This window comes from Delphinus delphis, chromosome 4 (assembly GCF_949987515.2).
Source record: "Delphinus delphis chromosome 4, mDelDel1.2, whole genome shotgun sequence".
Classification (NCBI taxonomy): Eukaryota; Metazoa; Chordata; class Mammalia; order Artiodactyla; family Delphinidae; genus Delphinus; species Delphinus delphis.
Genome location: NC_082686.1, coordinates 109,788,155 through 109,810,432, shown reverse-complemented (window position 1 = coordinate 109,810,432; position 22,278 = coordinate 109,788,155). Strand labels below are relative to the sequence as shown.

Sequence of the window (22,278 nt, the reverse complement as noted above, 5' to 3'; positions counted from 1 at the left end):
GGTTTTTGAACAATTTAACATTTATTATTTTATTAAACATCTTTTTTAAACCAAACTGCAATCTAAGAACACTTAATCATTCATAAAGTACTCATTAAACTGTTACCACAGTGTTGAATTTGGTGTTCTTCATAATAAATCGTGTGTTATAATAGGCAGGATCATCTGAAAAAAGACCCTGGGAGCTCACTCTGGGTTGCCTGGACAAGGACCCCCCTGTGACCAGGGTCTTCCTGCTTCTCCCAGAGGAAAAGGCTCCACCCAAACAGCTTCCTGTGGGACCAGTGATTTCATTCTCCTGAAGGAGGGGCCTCCAACCACTCTTGGACCGTCAAGGCCCACAGGTTCTGGGCAGCTGCCTTTCCTAGACAGCTCCTGTAAACAGCGTAACATACCAGGTGTCTGTCTGTCACCCTCACTGGAAAGGTTGCTTTCCAGGGAGAGCAACTTAGGGGGAGGGAACACAAACCCACAGTGTGCAGCCAGCACAGTGCCCTGGTCTCAACATGTCTCTCTGTGGGGACACTGAGAGATCTGGGAAATCCTGCGTCCTTTTCTTGTTGATCTGTGGCTTCCAAGCTTCCCAAGTAAAGCCCATTCTTTAACTCACGCCGCATGACACTGTACAAATGCATCCCAAGTTCTAATGCATGACAGACGATGACCACAGAGGGAAAGTACCTTGAACACTGTACAATACTTGCTCTTCAAAATGAGCATATTAATTCAAATTTTAAAAACATATTCACTTGGCTTAATAGGAAAAATGAAAAAAACCATATGCAAACTTCCATTCAACTTTAGATGATGATTAATCAAGGATCAAACCATGTATAGTAAGTTGTAGGAAAGACAACATGCTTTAGTACAAAATTCTTTTACCTCTAAAGCCAACTGCTGGACTTGACCAGCTCCATGGACTCGAAGAAGAGAAAATATTAACTTAAAGTGCCCAATGCATTCACTTTCAGAGCCTAGGAAGTAAAAATAAAATGTTTAATTTTTATTTCCAAGAGATGTTCTAAATTATCCACCTTTAGGAAACTGATATACATTTTGTTTACTGTCAATTATAAGTCTCTGGTAAACTTTTCTTAACATTTGTGACACAAAGTGAGTGAAGTATCACAAGGAGCAGTAAATCTTAAGAAGTTAAATGATATTAGACTATCTTAGGTTTGTTTTGTCATCTTTTCCATCCCCACCCCTAGTTAACCCACAGGCTAAAAACAAGAAATTTATCAAACACACAATCCAAATACAACTCAAAAATTAAGTGTAAGGTGGTATTTTTACTCTTTACCTCAAGACTGTAGAGCTACAGTAATTAGAGTCAGCCTAATTACATTTGGGGAGAGTGTGACATCATCTGGCTTTTAATTAAGACTGAGTTAGAACCCTGCCACTTGAGAACTACATTATAAACAAGAAGGTGCCAAATCAATAGCCAGCTTTACTGCAATTCCTTTGTATCTAATATGTCAACTCCAAACAATAAGAAATGAAGTTTTCTTCAGATTTTATAATACTGCCTTTAAAAACATCCCCATGTATATATACCATGGGAATGACTTATTTTCTTAAATATTTAATTATTGTTGGTTATTTTATTTGAATAATGTTACTGTAATAGATAGTGAAAAGAGCAAAGAAGTACATGAAAGATAATATTAAGTGTTAATAAAAAAGATTTGAGGTCTTCATGTAACTTAAACTGAATATATATTGTTTTAGGTTTTATATTCTATACTTGTTATCAAAGTTAGAATTGGAAGAAGCTTTCAGATTTTCACCCATCCATCTCCCTGAAGTCAGGCAAGAGTGATAATGTTCTTGGAAATGTCCTTCTTAAAGATGTTTTAAAAGTGACAATTCTCACTTTACTATTTCAGTTTTTATACACCAAAAACTTCAGGCAGTTTTTCAAAAACATGGCATTGTGTTAGGGACCAGAAGACACAAAAATGAGATCACCTAATAAATAAATCTAATTTAAGCCCTTATATTGATACTTAGTATGTCAATTTATGTCATCAATGTGATATTTTACACTAGCAAGCTACTCTGCCTTTTCAACTCATTGAAAGTCATATGCTCTTAAAGATACGAATTATTCTAAGCATGCTGACCTGACCTCTCTTTCCAGACTATTATTTAGAGGTAAAAATATTATGGGGTCAATTCCTCTTAATGTTATACAAAGTATAACATTATAACCAAGTACAAGTTTTCCTGCATTTCCCTGGTAAAATTGAGAACTGGAATTTTTGGGCTCTTCCATTGTAGGATCTTATTCATCAAGGGTATAGTCACACACCTGGATTATATTTTATAACATTTCTCAGAGCCTCCAAAGCCATTTCCACTCTTGGCAAGCGGTCTCCATGTTGCTCTGACTCCACTTTTGCAGAATGAGTGATAGCCATGAATGTGTGGAGGTACTGGGCCTGGGAGCCTATATAATCCAAGAGACTTGCAGCAAATGCTTTTGGAACCTAAGTTGAGTGGAAAAATATTTAAAAACGAGTGTGCCCTTAGAAATAACCTATAACAAAGACTCCACAGCAGAGAAAACAACAACAAAATACTTCAAGCCATGAAAGTGATTAAATTATACATACACATGAATATACCTATGGATTAAGTGGGGAAAGGGGGAGAAAGGGGACAAAACCCAATTGCATTAGGAAGTGTTTAACATTTTTGTCCAAATCCATTAGAGATTTGATATACTCCCATCAGTATCTCAGTATAATAATTCTGAGATGCGTATGTCTTCCCTTTACCAAGGTATTGATAGTATGATATGTAACTTCTACAATTTGGTTATAGTTTTATATTTAAAAATTATATATATTTAGATTATAAATTCAAAAGACAGTTTTCAAAGACATTTCACAAATCACTGAACTCATTCTGCTTAGCAGCTATTTATAGATATTATTCTGTGATAAATAGTAAATGTTACAGTTTAGTAAATTCTTTTTTTTCCAAGAGCAAACTCTTTGCTTTAGAGAAATAGCCTCACTTCTTTCTTCCTGACAAACCAATCAACCAACAAATTCTCTTTGCCACCCCTCCAAAATAACTGCAACAAAAATTTCCTACATGATTTCCAAGCACTATGGAAGGAAAAGAAGATCATTTGCTACCAGAAGTGATTTGGGATCATCACAAGAGATGACCTGGTGTGACCCCAGTCATCTTCTAAAACTTCTCTTTGCTTTCCACCTCTATTTTCTTATTTTCTTCTAAAAATGGGACAGAGACGGACTACTGTCTGGTGGTCTGATATTCAACATGATGGAATGAGTAAGTAAATGGCCTTACACTTCCATGAGAGAACAGTAAAGCTGAAGGCATATATACATGGTACAGTGGGGTAGCATTATGCATAAAATATCAGAAACAGCTGGGAAAGGAATAAATTCTTATTCATGAATCCACAAAATTAAATTCTTTAACATTCAAAATAAAGAGGATCATAAGTTATCAATGGTCACCCCATCACATACCCAAGTTAGTATAAAGCATTTGGCAAAAAACAGGTATTATTTCAATGTATTCAATGTGAATAAACTAGTAGCTTTCAATAACAAATGATCAAAGGTGTCAGACAAAATTTAAAATAGAGAGCTTACCTCGAGTGGGAAAGTAGGGACTTCATTATAGACCCTAACAAAAATCTCCCCTACAATAAGTTCTTTGGCATGATCACTGTAGACAAATTCTGATCCATAGGTTTTGTCACAGTCACCCTTTTTAAAAAAGAAAACAGATTGTTAGAGGTAAATTGGAATCATTAGTGTCTGGTTTATTAATCTATCCATATTCAGAGTTTAATAACTTAGCAGATAAATAACTTGAAAGATCCATTCATTTTCCAGAGGGAAAAATGTGGTGGGATACACATCACAGCACTCAATGCAATTTTAATGTTTGTAATCAGTAATATAGACTCTGGAAAAGGCATAGAATTATGTTATTTCTTAATCCAAAGATCAATATTGTAACTCATTTTAATATTTCAAAAGATCACTGAGGTCAGCCAATGAAGTGTTCATAAGCAAGTATGACACGTGGCTCTTCTCTATCCGCTCAGCAAACATTTGGCCCAGTCAGATATAGGGTGATAGAGCTAAGAAATGAACACATTTGGACTGGTTTTAAAAAGTAATACATTAAGTGAAAAGTGCTGGAAAACAGGGTCTCTGAATAAAAAGGCAAGGTAATAGTACAGGGGTTGACAAATCAAGAAGAATTTCCATTTAAGGACAAAGAAAAAGATAGGAAAGAGGAATGGGAAAAAAATAGCCCCAAGAAGATTTAGGTGGAAATCACTCAAAATTTAGGTTGGACTAAAATAATATGTAAAAGTGTATAGTAAGTTGTAAAGGGCTAATAAATGAAGAGAGAATGATGTTCTCTCCTGGTAAAAGAATAGATGAGGCCCCCACGGTGAGCCACAGCCACCCCCACCTCTGCAGCAGACCCTCCAACACTAGCAGGCTGTCAGACATGGCAAAGATGTGGAGGTCATCCCACTGCAGGTCTTTGAGGGTGACAAGATTAAGTCTGTGGTTTCCCTGGTGACTCAGGGAGACAACACTTTACAGGATCCCGACTTATGCTGCTCCATGCGAAGCTGCCTTAGAATCGCCTTCAAAGACCCCTTGTCTCCATCTGTGGGCTCGAGGGTTATCATTCCATTTTGCGTGGATCTGTCTTTGTGAAGAGAAGATTGCAAGAAAGCACTACAGGAGCTGCACTGGTGACCCAGGACCTCCCCCTGCTTTGCTTGTGCCTCATGATTATTTGTATCCTTGAAATTATTAGAAAACCTTGAAACTAGATACATCAGAAATACATTTACACGTGGAACTGCTCCTATAGAACACCTACTGAACGCTGGCAGAAGACCTCAGACCTCCCAAAAGGCAAGACTCCCCACATACCTGGGTAGGGCAAAAGAAAAAATAAACAGAGACAAAAGAATAGGGATGGGACCTGCACCCGTGGGAGAGAGCTGTGAAGGAGGAAAGGTTTCCACACACTAGCAAGCCCCTTCCCGGGTGGGGAGTGCGGGTGGCGGGGGCTGGGGGAGCTTCGGAAACGCAGAGGAGAGCACAGCAAGAAGGGTGCGGAGGGCAAAGCGGAATGATTCCCGCACAGAGGATCGGTGCCGACCAGCACTCACCAGCCCAAGAGGCTTGTCTGCTCACCCGCCGGGGAGGGCAGGGCTGCGAGCTGAGGCTCGGGCTTTGGTCGGAGCACAGGGAGAGGACTGGGGTTGGCGGCGTGAACACAGCCTGAAGGGGTTAGTGCACCACGACTAGCCAGGAAGGGAGTTCGGGAAAAAGTCTGGAGCTGCCGAAGAGGCAAGAGACTTTCCTTCCCTCTTTGTTTCCTGGTGAGCGAGGAGAGGGGATTAAGAGAGCTGCTTAAAGGAGCTCCAGAGAAGGGCACGAGTCGTGGCTATCAGCGTGGACCCCAGAGCCGGGCATGAGACGCTAAGGCCGCTGCTGCCTCCACCAAGAAGCCTGTGTGCGAGCACAGGTCACTATCCACACCTCTCCTCCCGGGAGCCTGTGCAGCCTGCCACTGCCAGGGTCCCGTGATCCAGGGACAACTTCCCCGGGAGAACGCACGGCGCGCCTCAGGCTGGTGCAACATCCCACTGGCCTCTGCCGCCAAAGACTCACCCCGCATCCGTAACCCTCCCTCCCCCAGGCCGGAGTGAGCCAGAGCCCCCGAATCAGCTGCTCCTTTAACCTCATCCTGTCTGAGCGAACAACAGACGCCCTCTGACGACCTACACGCAGAGGCGGGGCCAAATCCAAAGCTGAACCCCAGGAGCTGTGCGAACAAAGAAGAGAAAGGGATATTTCCCCCAGCATCCTCAGGAGCAGTGGATTAAATCTCCAAAATAAACCTGATGTACCCTGCATCGGTAGAATACCTGAATAGACAACGAATAATCCCAAATTGAGGAGGTGGACTTTGAGAGCAAGATATATTATTTTTTCCCCTTTTCCTCTTTTTGTGAGTGTGTATGTGTATGCTTCTGTGTGAGATTCGGTCTGTATAGCTTTGCTTTCACCATTTGTCCTAGGGATCTGGCCGCCCATTTTTTTTTTTTTTAAATTAAAAAAAAATTTTTTTTTCTTAATAGTTATTTTTTATTTTAATAACTTTTGTTTTATCTTACTTTATTTTATCTTCTTCCTTTCATTCTTTCTTTCTTTTCTTTCTTTCTTTCTTTTTACTTACTTATTTTTTCCCCCTTTTATTCTGAGCTGTGTGGATGAAAGGCTCTTGGTGCTGCAGCCAGGAGTCAGTTCTGTGCCTCGGACGTGGGAGAGCCAACTTCAGGACACTGGTCCACAAGAGACCTCCCAGCTCCTTGTAATATCAAACTGCGAAAATCACCCAGAGATCTCCATCTCAACAACAACACCCAGCTTCACTCAACGACCAGCAAGCTACAGTGCTGGACACACTATGCCAAACAACTAGCAAGACAGGAACACAAATGGACCCATTAGCAGAGAGGCTGCCTAAAACCATAATAAAGCCACGAACACCCCAAAACACACCACCAGGAGTGGACCTGCCCAACAGAAAGACAAGATCCAGCCTCATCCACCAGAACATGGAAACTAGTCCCCTCCACGAGGAAGCCTACACAACACACTGAACCAACTTTAGCCACTGGGGACAGATACCAAAAACAACGGGAACTATGAACCTGCAGCCTGCAAAAAAGGAGACCGGAAACACAGTAAGATAAGCAAAATGAGAAGACAGAAGAACACACAGCAGATGAAGAAGCAAAGTAAAAAACACCAAACCTAACAAATGAAGAGGAAATAGGCAGTCTACCTGAAAAAGAATTCAGAATAAGGATAGCAAAGATGATCCAAAATCCTGGAAACAGAATAGAGAAAATGCAAGACATATTTAACAAGGAATTAGAAGAACTAAAGATGAAACAAGCAACGATGAACAACACAATAAATGAAATTAAAAATACTCTAGATGGGATCAATAGCAGAATAGCTGAGGCAGAAGAACGGATGAGTGACCTGGAAGATAAAATAGTGGAAATAACTACTGCAGAGCAGAATAAAGAAAAAAGAATGAAAAGAACTGAGGACAGTCTCAGAGACCTCTGGGACAACATTAAACGCACCAACATTCGAATTATAGGGGTTCCAGAAGAAGAAGAGAAAAAGAAAGGGACTGAGAAAATATTTGACGAGATTATAGTTGAAAACTTCCCTAATAAATAATAAATCCAAGGAGAAACACTCCAAGACACAGATTAATCAAACTATCAAAATTTAAATACAAAGAAAACATATTAAAAGAAGCAAGGGAAGGGCTTCCCTGGTGGCGCAGTGGTTGAGAGTCCACCTGCCGATGCAGGGGACAGGGGTTCGTGCCCCGGTCCGGGAAGATCCCACATGCCGCGGAGCGGCTGGGCCCGTGAGCCATGGCCGCTGAGCCTGCGCGTCCGGAGCCTGTGCTCCGCAACGGGAGAGGCCACAACAGTGAGAGGCCCGCGTACGGCAAAAAAAAAAAAAAAAAAAAAAAAGAAGCAAGGGAAAAACAACAAATAACACACAAGGGAATCCCCATAAGGTTAACAGCTGATCCTTCAGCAAAACTCTGCAAGCCAGAAGGGACTGGCAGGACATATTTAAAGTGAAGAAGGAGAAAAACCTACAACCAAGATTACTTTACCCAGCAAGGATCTCATTCAGATTTGATGGAGAAATTAAAACCTTTACAGACAAGCAAAAGCTGAGAGAGTTCAGCACCACCAAACCAGCTTTACAACAAATGCTAAAGGAACTTCTCTAGGCAAGAAACACAAGAGAAGGAGAAGACCTACAATAACAAACCCAAAACAATTAAGAAAATGATAATAGGAAAATACATATTGATAATTACCTTAAATGTAAATGGATTAAATGCTCCCACCAAAAGACACAGACTGGCTGAATGGATACAAGAACAAGACGTATATATTTGCTGTCTACAAGAGACCCACTTCAGACGTAGAGACACATACAGACTGAAAGTTAGGGGATGGAAAAAGATATTCCGTGCAAATGGAAATCAAAAGAAAGCTGGAGTAGCAATTCTCATATCAGACAAAAAGACTTTAAAATAAAGACTATTACAAGAGACAAAGAAGGACACTATATAATGATCAAGGGATCAATCCAAGAAGAAGATATAACAATATTTATGCACCCAACATAGGAGCACCTCAATACATAAGGCAAATACTAACAGCCATAAAAGGGGAAATCGACAGTAACACATTCATAGTAGGGGACTTTAACACCCCACCTTCACCAATGGACAGATCATCCAAAATGAAAATAAATAAGGAAACACAAGCTTTAAATGATACATTAAACAAGATGGACTTAATTGATATTTATAGGACATTCCATCTAAAAACAACAGAATACACACTTTTCTCAAGTGCTCATGGAACATTCTTCAAGACAGATCATACCTCGGGTCGCAAATCAAGCCTTGGTAAATTTAAGAAAATTGAAATTGTATCAAGTATCTTTTCCAACCATAACGCTATGAGACTAGATATCAATTACAGGAAAAGATCTGTAAAAAATACAAACACAAGGAGGCTAACAATACACTACTTAATAACGAACTGATCAGTGAAGAAATCAAAGAGGAAATCAAAAAATACCTAGAAACAAATGACAATGGAGACACGATGACCCAAAACCTATGGGATGCAGCAAAAGCAGTTCTAAGGGGGAAGTTTATAGCAATACAATCCTACCTTAAGAAACAGGAAATATCTCGAATAAACAATCTAACCTTGCACCTAAAGCAATTGGAGAAAGAAGAACGAAAACACCCCAAAGTTAGCAGAAGGAAAGAAATCATAAAGATCAGATCAGAAATTAATGAAAAAGAAATGAAAGAAACGATAGCAAAGATCAATAAAACTCAAAGCTGGTTCTTTGAGAAGATAAACAAAATTGATAAACCATTAGCCAGACTCATCAAGAAAAAAAGGGAGAAGACTCAAATCAATAGAATTAGAAATGAAAAAGGAGAAGTAACAACTGACACTGCAGAAATACAAAAGATCATGAGAGATTACTACAAGCAACTGTATGCCAATAAAATGGACAACCTGGAAGACATGGACAAATTCTTAGAAATGCTCAACCTGCCAAGACTGAATCAGGAAGAAATAGAAAATATGAACAGACCAATCACAAGCACTGCAATTGAAACTGTGATTAAAAATCTTCCAACAAACAAAAGCCCAGGACCAGGTGGCTTCACAGGCGAATTCTATCAAACATTTAGAGAAGAGCTAACACCTATCCTTCTCAAACTCTTCCAAAATATAGCAGAGGGAGGAACACTCCCAAACTCATTCTACGAGGCCACCATCACCCTGATACGAAAACCAGACAAGGATGTCACAATGAAAGAAAACTACAGGCCAAATATAACTGATGAACATAGATGCAAAAATCCTCAACAAAATACTAGCAAACAGAATCCAACAGCACATTAAAAAGATCATACACCATGATCAAGTGGGGTTTATTCCAGGAATGCAAGGATTCTTCAATATACGCAAATCTATCAACATGATACACCATATTAACAAAATGAAGGAGAAAAACCATATGATCTCAATAGATGCAGAGAAAGCTTTTGACAAAATTCAACACCCACTTATGATAAAAACCCTGAAGAAAGTAGGCATAGAGGGAACTTTCCTCAACATAATAAAGGCCATATATGACAAACCCACAGCCAACATCGTCCTCAATGGTGAAAAACTGAAACCATTTCCACTAAGATCAGGAACAAGACCAGGTTGCCCAATCTCACCATGCTTATTCAACATATTTTGGAAGTTTTAGCCAGAGCAATCAGAGAAGAAAAGGAAATAAAAGGAATCCAAATTGGAAAAGAAGAAGTAAAGCTGTCACTGTTTGCAGATGACATGATACTACACATAGAGAATCCTAAAGATGCTACCAGAGACCAACTAGAGCTAATCAATGAATTTGGTAAAGTAGCAGGATACAAAATCAATGCACAGAAATCTCTGGCATTCCTATACACTAATGATGAAAAATCTGAAAGTGAAATTAAGAAAACACTCCCATTTACCACTGCAACCAAAAGAATAAAATACCTAGGAATAAACCTACCTAAAGGAGACAAAAGAGCTGTATGCAGAAAATTATAAAACACTGATGAAAGAAGTTAAAGATGATACAAACAGATGGAGAGATATACCATGTTCTTGGATTGGAAGAATCCAATTGTGAAAATGACTGTACTACCCAAAGTAATCTACAGATTCAATGCAATCCCTATCAAACTACCACTGGCATTTTTCACAGAACTAGAACAAACAATTTCACAATTTGTATGGAAACACAAAAGACCCCGAATAGCCAAAGCAATCTTGAGAACGAAAAACGGAGCTGGAGGAATCAGGCTCCCTGACTTCAGACTATACTACAAAGCTACAGTAATCAAGACAGTATGGTACTGGCATAAAAACGGAAAGACAGATCAATGGAACAGGATAGACAGCCCAGAGATAAACCCACGCACATATGGTCACCTTATCTTTGACAAAGGAGGCGGAATGTACAGTGGAGAAAGGACAGCCTCTTCAATAAGTGGTGCTGGGAAAACTGGACTTGTACATGTAAAAGTATGAGGTTAGAACACTCCTTAACCCCATACACAAAAATAAGCTCAAAATGGATTAAAGACCTAAATGTAAGGCCAGATACTATAAAACTCTTAGAGGAAAACATAGGCAGAACACTCTATGACATAAATCACAGCAAGATCCTTTTTGACCCACCTCCTAGAGAAATGGAAATAAAAACAAAAATAAACAAATGGGACCTAATGAAACTTAAAAGCTTTTGCACAGCAAAGGAAACGATAAACAAGAGCAAAAGACAACCCTCAGAATGGGAGAAAATATTTGCAAATGAAGCAACTGACAAAGGATTAATCTCCAAAATTAACAAGCAGCTCATGAGGCTCAATAACAAAAAAACAAACAAACAAATCCGAAAATGGGCAGAAGACCTAAACAGACATTTCTCCAAAGAAGATATACAGATTGCCAACAAACACATGAAAGAATGCTCAACATCATTAATCATTAGAGAAATGCAAATCAAAACTACAATGAGATATCATCTCACACCAGTCAGAATGGCCATTATCAAAAAATCTAGAAACAATAAATGCTGGAGAGTGTGTGGAGAAAAGGGAACACTCTAGCACTGCTGGTGGGAATGTGAATTGGTACAGCCACTATGGAGAACAGTATGGAGGTTCCTTAAAAAACTACAAATAGCTTCCCTGGTGGCGCAGTGGTTGAGAGTCTGCCTGCCGATGCAGGGGACACGGGTTCGTGCCCCGGTCCGGGAAGATCCTGCATGCCGTGGGGTGGCTAGGCCCGTGAGCCATGGCCACTGGGCCTGTGCGTCCGGAACCTGTGCTCCGCAGCAGGAGAGGCCACAGCAGTGAGAGGCCCGCGTACCGCAAAAAAACCCCAAAACTACAAATAGAACTACCATATGACCCAGCAATCCCACTACTGGGCATATACCCTGAGAAAACCATAATTTAAAAAGAGTCATGTACCAAAATGTTCATTGCAGCTCTATTTACAATAGCCAGGAGATGGAAGCAACCTAAGTGTCCATTATGGGATGAATGGATAAAGAAGATGTAGCACATATATACAATGGAATATTACTCAGCCATAAAAAGAAACAAAATTGAGTTATTTGTAGTGAGGTGGATGGACCTAGAGTCTGTCATACAGAGTGAAGTAAGTCAGAAAGAGAAAGACAAATACCGTATGCTAACACATATATATGGAATTTAAGAAAAAAAAAATGTCATGAAGAACCTAGGGGTAAGACAGGAATAAAGGCAGACCTACTAGAGAATGGACTTAAGGATATGGCGAGGGGGAAGGGTAAGCTGTGACAAAGTGAGAGAGAGGCATGGACATATATACACTACCAAACATAAGGTAGATAGCTAGTGGGAAGCAGCCGCATAGCACAGGGAGATCAGCTTCGTGCTTTGTGACCGCCTGGAGGGGTGGGATAGGGAGGGTGGGAGACGCAAGAGGGAAGAGATATGGGAACATGTATATGTATAACTGATTCACTTTGTTATAAAGCAGAAACTAACACACCATTGTAAAGCAATTATACTCCAATAATGATGTTAAAAAAAAAAGAGAATAGATGATACATAGAAATCTGAGACTTGTTCTCCCTAGCTCTGTAATTCTCAAAACTTCTATCAATGAAGAGCTCTGAGTGACTATCATGAAATGAATTCAAAACTAAATTTTGAATAATTCAGGACACCCAGTGATGGTTACTCTTTAATGAAGTCCAAACCCCAAAGCACAACTTCTTCTAAACAATCAAGACTCAACCATCTAATGTATGTGTTATCCAGGCCTTCTCCTTATCTCCCATTCTACTTACTGTCTTTTGTTTTTCTCATGGCTTAATAGTTTCTCCTCTAGAAGGTGGCAGGATAGGAGAAATTATTCAATTTTGATACCAGAAAGCAATTTTAATTTACTGGGGAAAAGAGGCTAAAGAGAACAATTAAAACAGAGCTTCTGGGCACAAAAACTGGTTAAAATAGAAGACAGCTATATGTAAATGGTAACTAAAAACACAACAAAAAATCCTAATGTATATTAAATATAATAAGAATGCTATTATTAAATGGGCCAAATATTAGGTAGCAAAACCTATAGGCTTGATCAACACCCAACAGAGAAATAATGGGTTTCTGTTTCGTCAATACTAAGTTATATTTCCAGAGATTCCATTAGAGTAAGTAATTTATAAAACAATAACATACTTTTTTAATCATGTTTTCTTGTTGGGATTCAAGAAATTCAAGTAGCTCTGCTCTTGTAGAATTGTTCCATATCAAATAGGGGTTCTCTGTGTTACTGTTAAGCATCTTCAAAATCTAGGAGAAAGAACATTACTGTTTTATAATATTTAGGAAATATACTGAAATTACCATTCATTAAAATTGTCTATGACATGCCAAGCACCGTAATAGGTGCCTTAAGTATAACAGATCTCAGTAATTCTACCAAGTATGTTAATATTTTCCATTTTGCAGCTGAGAAAAATCAAGACTGAGAAAGATCAAATTATTTGCCCCAGGTCTCACAACCCTTAAGTGGTGAAACTGGGATTCAAATTTGAGTCTGTTTTGACTTCACATTCTTAACATTTGCTCTGCTTTGTGAAAATTACATATGATATCCTGTGTTAAAGCATTTTATAAACTCAGTAAATGTAAGCTTAAAAAGAATCATACAATACTGCCTTTACACACATATATTTGAAAACAAAATCTAAGTCTTTATGAAGCATACTCCTAGGAAGGGAAGTAAAATTTATGGGCAGAGACTCAGTTCCGGTTTTCTTGGCCAAACCTTGTAGTTCTGCAGACATAGCTTATGCCTGCTTAGCCATCCAGGGTGCTTTCCCTTTGTTTAGCTCTCCTCAATTTTAAGTGTACACATAGACATTTAACTCTCCTTTAAATGTTTTTTGTTGTTGTTTTTTGGCTGTGCCTTGTGGCTTGTGGGATATCAGTTCCCTGACTAGGGGTTGAACCCGGGCCCTCGGCAGTGAAAGAGCAGAGTCCTAACCATTGGGATACCAGGAATTCTCTAAATGTTTTAATAAGAACTTTTTACACTTTACATTTACAGAGCTCTGTGCTAGGAGGAAAGCAGTGGGTTATTACCTCCATCTTACAAAAAGACATCCAACCCTTGTTTTCAAAACATGAACTACCAGTTAAGTAAAATAACTGAAAAAATTTATCATGAAGAAAATTTTAAAACTCTGAGAAGTGGCAGTTTAAAATAAGTATTTTATTAAATCCAGATGGAGCCCAGGCCAAAATTTTGAAGTGTTACTTTTTTTTTTTCTTTCCTGTAGTAGTTAATCAACAACTTGTTAGTATTTCTGGAAAGAATGTTTTCAGTCAGCAAAATACTTCACACTGGTGAACACAAAGTCCGGAAAAAGAACCAAGATCAAGATTGGCATCTAAAGCACTTCTCTCTTACTCAGGGGATCTGAAAGGCAGTGTCTTGCACCAGAAAACAGACTCAATCAGATTAGATTAAAAAAACAAATAAGCTGTTTATAAATTCTAAAAATATTTTACATTTGGAACACTGAGGCCTTTTTTCTTCTAAAACTATTAGATGATTATCAGAGAAAATGAAATAAAATAGCCTACAATTCTACAATTCAGGGATAACTACAGTTAACATATTGATACAGATCCATCCATTCAATTTTTTAATACCAAAAATGGGATTTAATCTTTTCACTTAAAATACTTTAAACATCTTCTAATGTCTTCCCATATACCTTTACAATTTGAGGCTTCAAGATATTCTATTTAATGGATTTCTATAGGTCAATTCTCTAATGCTTAGATTGTTTCTCAATGATTCTCACAGAAGAGGTTGGGCGATCTGCCACGATCATACTTATTTTTGTCATGAATGCATATGTGTGTATATACTGACTTTTAGGATTTCCATGCTGAGTGTAAGCAAGTTATAGCTTATAACAAACAGCTAAAAATAGAATCTGGGTCTCCTGACTCCCAGTCCTCTGTCCATTCCAAGTTCACGCTCTTGTCCTGTTCCTTTCTGATTCAATATTATCAAGAATTATGGGGAGCGCTACAGCTGAGAAACATGAAGTTAATCCACCCTTACAGAGAGACTGGACTTGTAGAGCTGATATGATAACATCAGCATCAAGCCACAACAACAAACCAAATTTCTTAGTTGAGAGAACAAGCATGTGAACATTTTCAATTTTTAGGTTTCCGAGAGCAATCAACATTGTTATATTCCTCTACTATCTAAAGAATCTTGCAGTATTTATCAAAAACCCAGGCTACTTCTGAAGCACATACCTCAGTAGCACTAACTACAGCAAGTTTTCTAGCAACATAGGGGGTCAGCATGCCAGCTACACTTTTCCTTATGGTTGGATTTTCTGGTGTTGCTTGTTCTTCAGGCAGATACCCTCCAAGGCGACTCAGAGCACGGACACTCAGTTTGGCAAGACTGTTGGCTACTTCCTGTTATAAAAAAATTAAGACATTAAGACATTAAAATAGATCTGTTATCTTACACAGGCAACAGTACCTTTATGGAATCAAAACAGTATGGAACATATTAAGGAACAGAAAGCAAAAAAAAAGAAACAAAAAAGTCCCCAACACTGACATCAGAGCTTATTCTTTTATTTATATGAAAGACCATCAGAATCTATGTACTCATTTATACCTAATACGGTATGTTGTAGATAACTGGAACAAGCACATTGGGGGATAGGGTGGGGAATAGGGATGGGTAGGTAGATCTGATCGCTACAGGCACATATCACAATGAGTAATGAATGACAGTGAACAGGAAAGGACAGAAAAAAATATCTGTAAAAATCACCTAAGTTCTCAAGTGTTTAGGGGAGCTAGCCCCAACAGCACTGTTAGGATCTCCCTGAGATACACAACCATAATTTTGCAAAAATAAAGGTGACTCTGAGTACTCAAGAAAAGATTAAGTTATGTGCAGAATATGCTATTGCAAATTCCCTTGCCTTGAATCCTTCCGGGATAAGTGGTTAAGATAAAAAGTTTTGGGGCTTAGGGCTTCCCTGGTGGCGCAGTGGTTGAGAGTCCGCCTGCCGATGCAGGGGACATGGGTTCGTGCTCTGGTCCGGGAAGATCCCACATGCCGCGAAGCGGCTGGGCCCGTGAGCCATGGCCGCTGAGCCTGTGCGTCCGGAGCCTGTGCTCCGCAACGGGAGAGGCCAGAACAGTGAGAGGGCCCGCGTACCGTAACAACAACAACAACAAAAAAGTTTGGGGGCTTAAAGAGCAATAAACTTAATAATCTTGAAAAACAGTTTATGCCTTTGAGGCTTTGAGCTAGGGCTTTGCTTTGCATTAACCTACGGTATGGGTTCAAATTCAATGTTTAAGTAGTGTTAAGGTTACCTGCTGGTTTGTTTCTTCACTTTTCTGAATACCACTCTCTTCTAGTGTGTAGTCATAATTAAACAGATAACCAAGCAGATGCCACAAAATTCCAGCTTGCAATAGGTGTGTCTGTAGCCAGAAATCCACAGCAAAAGAGCTGACACATTCTACCCCAAGAGCTGCCACTCGTGGAATAGTCTGAGAATAAGAATAATGGAATTAATTACAGGATTAAAAAAAAAGCTCCCAAGAGAAACAGGCTGCCAATGTATGTCAAGCTAGCTAACTTATTGTGTGTTTACCTCCTCTTATATTTTCAATACCAGTTTATATCTGAATCCTATATCTTTTAAAGCCTAAAATTAAAAGTAACCCTGTGAAAAGACACAGAATTCCTATTTTTAGAAAATTAATTAATTTTTAAATTGAAGTATAGTTGATTGACAATATTGTGTTAGTTTCAGGTGTAGACAATAGAGATTTGATTTTTTGCAGATTATATTCCATTATAGGTTATTACAAAATACTGCGTATAAATCCTTATGCTATACAGTAGATCCTTATTATCTGTTTTATGTATAGTAGTTTTATTTGTTAATCCCATACTCCTAATTTGTCCCTTCTCACCTCTCTCTCCCTTTTCTCTTTGGTAACCATAAGTTTATTTTCTATGTCTGAGTCTGTTTCTGTTTTGTATATACATTCATTTGTATTATGTTTTAGATTCCAAATATAAGTGATATACAGTGTTTGTCTTTCTCTGACTTATTATATTAAGCTAATATTCTCAAGGTCCATTCATGTTGCTGCAAATGGCAGCATTCTTTTTTATGGCTGAATAACATTCTGTTGCATGTGTGTGTGTGTATACACATCTTAAGCCAATTGTCTGTTGATGGGCACCTGGGCTGTTTCCATATCTTGGCTATTGTAAATAGTGCTATGAACGTTGGGTACATGTATCTTTTCAAATTAGTGTTTTCATTTTTCCAGATATGTACCCGGGAGTGGAACTGCTGGATAATATGGTAGCTCTATTTTCAGTTTTTTTAAGGAACCTCCATGCTGTTTTCCATAGTGGCTGTACTGTACCAATTTACATTCCCGTGAACAGTGTATGAGGGTTCTCTTTTTTCCACATCCTCTCCAGCATTTATTATTTGTAGACTTTTTGGTGATAGCCAGTCTCACTAATGTGAGGTGATAGCTCATTGTGGTTTTGATCTGTATCAGAATTACTATCTTTGAGGCTAGTTAGTGTCAAAGACTTGGGAATACAGTTTTCTTTGTTTCACTTCTTGTATTTTTAATTTTTAAAAATACTGATAAGGCATTAATAGCAACGCATGTGCTAGTGATCTTAAGTGTATCAATGATATCTTTAGTGCAGGTGTACAGATTTACTTCTTTATACCAGACTTTGCATTCTTATTAAACACTTCTAAGGACATCAAGTAAATATAGTTGAGGACATTATTTTCATCAGATTCCTTATTTCTAGATACCTTAGCCTGGGATCAGCACCCTAATCCTGCTCTATTCCAACACAACTGTCACTCTGCCCAGTTACCTGAGAAATCACTCTCCTTCCCAGCCACCTATCACATCACCCACAGACAACTTCCCCTGGCAGTACCAGACTGGGAGGAAACAGCAAGCTCTCAGATTCGCTATAGCTTTTCCACCAGGCAATGACTCAACTCTTAAGTTTCAGGTTTTACGTGGTCCTTTACTTTCATTAGATTGATTTAGTCTAGTCTTCTCTCTTGCTTCCCTGCCTCTGTTCAAATATTCACATGAGACCAACTTCCCTCTAGATATGTCACTCTAGTCTTACTCTTTGTGGGCCAGCCCAGGAACAAAAGCCACCATTTACAGCAAGGCTTTAGTGAAAAATGTAATTTACTTGAAAATAATTTTAGGAAAACAACTAGTTAATAAATTGGGGACTGGCTACTTGACAAGAAAACCCACTGCTGACTGAATCCAGAAAGTGGTAAAGATGACCTCTACCTTGCCAAAATAGAGCACCCGACAGAGATCCCTGATGATGCCAGGCATTTCTGTGATCTTCTCTCGGCATTCTTCAAACTGAGCGGCCACACTATAGCATTTGCTTATGTGTCCACACACCTGCAGACAACATAAGAGAGAAAAAAAAAAGGTCACATGTGCATTCCTTATTTAAGACAGTGGAAATCAAATCAGCGGAGATTCGTGAATAATGCTTAATGGTATATATGACACTCCAAAATTAAACAGAACATTTCTATTGAATTATTAGTATTTCTGGTTAAGATTCCCTATAGATGCAGGGTTGGCAAACCATGGCCGCTAAGGCTAACAGGCCAAGTCAACCCTGTTCTTGTATGGCCAGAAAGCTAAGAATGGTTTTTACATTTTGAAAGAGTTGCAAAAATCACAAATAAAAATATGCAACAGACTGTACATAACTTGAAAGCCTCAAATATTTACTCTCTGGCCCTTTATAAAAAGAAGTTTGCCAACCTCTGGAATAAAGTATTTTTGTCCAGAATTCTAATAATGTACTGTACTTAAAAATAAGGATGAAACTCAAAAGCCTGTACTCGATTGTTTTATATTCTAAATTTTGCTGGCATAAACAAAAGGCCACATAAAAAGATGCATCTACAGTGATCTTAATGAACTCCTGATGGATTTTCTATTAAAGAATTCAACAGAAAAAAAGCCAATGAAAACACTAGGGATGGGAGAGGGAGGTAGAGAAGGAAATTAAGGAAGGGGATAGAAAATAAGTGAAATAAAAATGGCAAAATGACAAATGTTTGAAACTGGGTAAAAAAAAATTAAGCCAACAGATTACGTATGATTTAGCACAGTGGTTCTTAAAGTGTGATACACAGACCAACAGCATCAGTATCACTTGGCAATTTTGTTAGAAAAGCATATTCTCACGCCCCACCCCACACATACTGAATCAGAAACTCTGTGGACAGGGGACCTGGGAGGCAGAGCTCAGCAACCCAGGTTTTTTGTTTGTTTGTTTTTGCTGTACGCGGGCCTCTCACTGCTGTGGCCTCTCCCGCTGCGGAGCACAGGCTCTGGACACGCAGGCTCAGCAGCCATGGCCCACGGGCCCAGCTGCTCCGCGGCACGTGGGATCCTCCCGGACGGGGCACGAACCCGCGTCCCCTGCATCGGCAGGTGGACTCCCAACCACTGCGCCACCAGGGAAGCCCGCAACCCAGGTTTTAATGAGCCCTCCAAGTGATTCTTACAGATGTTAAAGTCTGAACTACTAGTCTAGCGTAACTTTCTTGGAACCATATGTTTTAGTCTTACCTGTACAGACATGTCACTTGGTTTACTAGAATGATTCAAGACAGCCACACAGCGACTAAATGCCTCTTGTAACACCTGCAGAAAAAGAAGACAGCCATCAACTCTCCATTTTGAGTTGGAGTCTGAAAAGCCTTTTCTGGCAGGGATAAAACATTAATAACCTTTTAATATCTGAAACTTGGCAAAGAAATATTTGCTCAATTAACATTTGTTAAATAAACAAGTAAACAAAGGACCCTGAAGTTTTTTTAAGCATCCCACTATGCTATTTTGCAAGTAATATTAAGCTCACCAATTTTGAATCCAATATTCTCCAATTCACGTTGTGAAATAAAGCTCCATTTATTTTAATTTTGGTATTATAATATACAGAATATTGTTATCTGTTGCAAAAAATTAAAGAAACTGTATCAACTGTATTTGTACTTGGTGAATTATTTATTGCTAAGAGACATACAGTTTGCCTAAACTAGCTTGAAGACAAGGACAAAGGTCATTCCATATTACCTCAATTCCATTCTCCCTTCTGAGCTCTTCAGCATTGAGGGCTGAGCAGTTAACAGTATGGAAAGCCAGCTCTGCAGCAGCAGGCAACAATGGTGATTCTTTTGAGAAAAGGTGGTCATCTGAAGTTTCCATTGTTATTGTCCTAATTAGCATGGGGTAGCCTGCATATTTATAAGGCTGTAAATCTGAAATAATCATGGTTCTAAGTTAATTTTGACACTACTTTCAATTATGTTGCCAAAAAAAAAGAGATTAAAATATGCAACATCTTAAATGTTTCCTAATTCTAGTTTATAAAAAGAAATTAAACCAAGTACAAATCCCTTGGATCTTTTCAACTAGCAAACTTGTTTGGTGGACTTTTCTAAAATGTTTCCACTAGAAAAAGAGTATTTTCTGGTAGATTAAAACTGAACTTTGTGTATAGTGGTTTTGATCCTTTGCAAAATATCTATGTTTTCTATGTTGTCCATGTGATCTTTATAACTTTTCACCTGATCACAGACAGCAAGACATAGCCAATGCACCAGAGACCCATACCTCTTTATAAAGAGATAGAAACATTTGATTTAAATGAGTGAATATTTTATATTCTGCTTTCTGAATAACAGGAGTACTTTCCTATTTTACCAGTTATCATAAAATAAATGTTTGAAAATACTGAATATAATTTGTTACTATGAATACAAAATAGAAAGTTAATTTATTAACTGTATTTGGCTAATTCCATATTTTGACAAGCAAATTTAAAAGTGAAATCTGAAATATACTGGTGCTCAATTCCTGTTCTTTTCATTCTTTTTTTTTTAAACTAACCTATGAGGTGGAAATATGTAAATTAATTGGCTTTGACTTTATAAGTATCTCTGTCATCCCACTTGAAATCAGCATAAAGCTTTTTGCCTTTTGAAGATGACAAATAATCTGCTTTAAATTAACTCATTTCTAAGATGGCTTAAAAAAAAAAAGCCCCTTGGAACTGGTCCCAGTAGTCCTAACACATACATACATAAGAAGAAGAGTGAATTAATGTTAAGTTCTATCAGATCAGGACCCCCATCCCAACTTACTGAGTATAAACCCCCTTTGGGAAAAGTGGAAGACAGCCTGAAAAAACATTCTGACCTTGATAATATACCAATGATGAGCTACAACTGCACCTTGTGGCTAATATAGATTTACCAGCCATCAAAAAACAACCAATGGTTTGAAAAAGACTTCTTTAAACTCATTCTGATTAGTGATAAATGCCATATAACTAAATGCTTTACAAATGTTTTCTGTTGAGTTCATATGCAAAAGTGAATCAATTAATCACTGTTCTCTAATGACCAAGCTGCTCAATCCCTACGCTGTCCCCTCCAATACTTAAACTGGAACCCTACTTGTCTTCAAGTACCCAACACTCCTGCTTATCTCAGATCCCCACTGTCCTCTCTTTTCTCCCATCATCCTATAGAGCAAATGGGTCTCCCACTTTGTGTGTAAGACAAGTTTAGTTCCCAAGCCAATGGACACATGCCATATTGAACCCAACTCCCACCCTCAACAGAGTCTTAAAAATTCTCAACGTGCTCCTAGCTTTCTGGCTGCTACTAAATAGCCCTGAAAACATGCTGGAGATTTCCAATAACCTGTATCCTGAAATTGAAACAGAGCAGGACCCTATGGTCCTTGCCCTCCATGTCCTCCACCTGTGCAAAAACTTTAGCCAAAGAATAAGTTTAATCAGAGAAGTGAGGAAATACAGAAACAAAGGCAAACAGTCAAAGGAGACCAAATAATAGTTTAGTCATTAAGCAAAGTCAAGGACCTTTAGTTCCTCCTCAAAGCCTACAGATAATGTTCTGAGCCATATCCTGTGAGCTGTCTTATAGATACTGAAAACTCCTACCAGGTGGAAGAAGTTAACTACATGATGACCAGACTATAGCCATGACATAAGCTGCCACAATTCTGAGAAGTGGCCTCAAGGAAATGGGAACAAACTGACCCTGGAACTGAAGACTAACTGTACTTAAAGCAATCAAGATGACACTGGTCAGACCACCACATGACCAATTTTAAGATGACTGTCAGAGCTGACTGGACTGTTTCTGCATGTAGCCCCTTCCCTCAGCCTATAAAACCTCTTGCCCACTGGTTTGGGGTGGGGGGAATCAGCCTTTGAACAGGCAGCTGCCCTTCCTCCACCCCACCCCCTTGATTACTGGCATCCAAAATAAAGCAAACTTTCCTTTCCACCAACCTTGCCTCTTTATTGGCTTTTGAATGGTGAGCAGCTGGATCCCACTTTTGGTTACAAAATCACACCTATTT

At 38.7% G+C, this 22,278-nt stretch overlaps 1 protein-coding gene across 1 annotated transcript in view; it reads right to left on the bottom strand.

Moving 5' to 3' along the window:
- The window catches only part of DNAJC13 (DnaJ heat shock protein family (Hsp40) member C13), a 122,752-nt gene that overhangs the window by 22,420 nt on the left and 78,054 nt on the right, over positions 1–22,278 (bottom strand). Inside the window, exons 37-45 of the mRNA XM_060011266.1 lie at positions 19,960–20,144; positions 19,453–19,527; positions 18,142–18,261; positions 16,147–16,326; positions 15,058–15,225; positions 12,952–13,065; positions 3,642–3,758; positions 2,318–2,495; positions 883–974 (exon numbers count right to left, since the gene is read on the bottom strand). Coding sequence (XP_059867249.1) covers positions 883–974; positions 2,318–2,495; positions 3,642–3,758; positions 12,952–13,065; positions 15,058–15,225; positions 16,147–16,326; positions 18,142–18,261; positions 19,453–19,527; positions 19,960–20,144 — 1,229 coding nt within the window. The remainder of the gene's footprint in view (positions 1–882; positions 975–2,317; positions 2,496–3,641; positions 3,759–12,951; positions 13,066–15,057; positions 15,226–16,146; positions 16,327–18,141; positions 18,262–19,452; positions 19,528–19,959; positions 20,145–22,278) is intronic.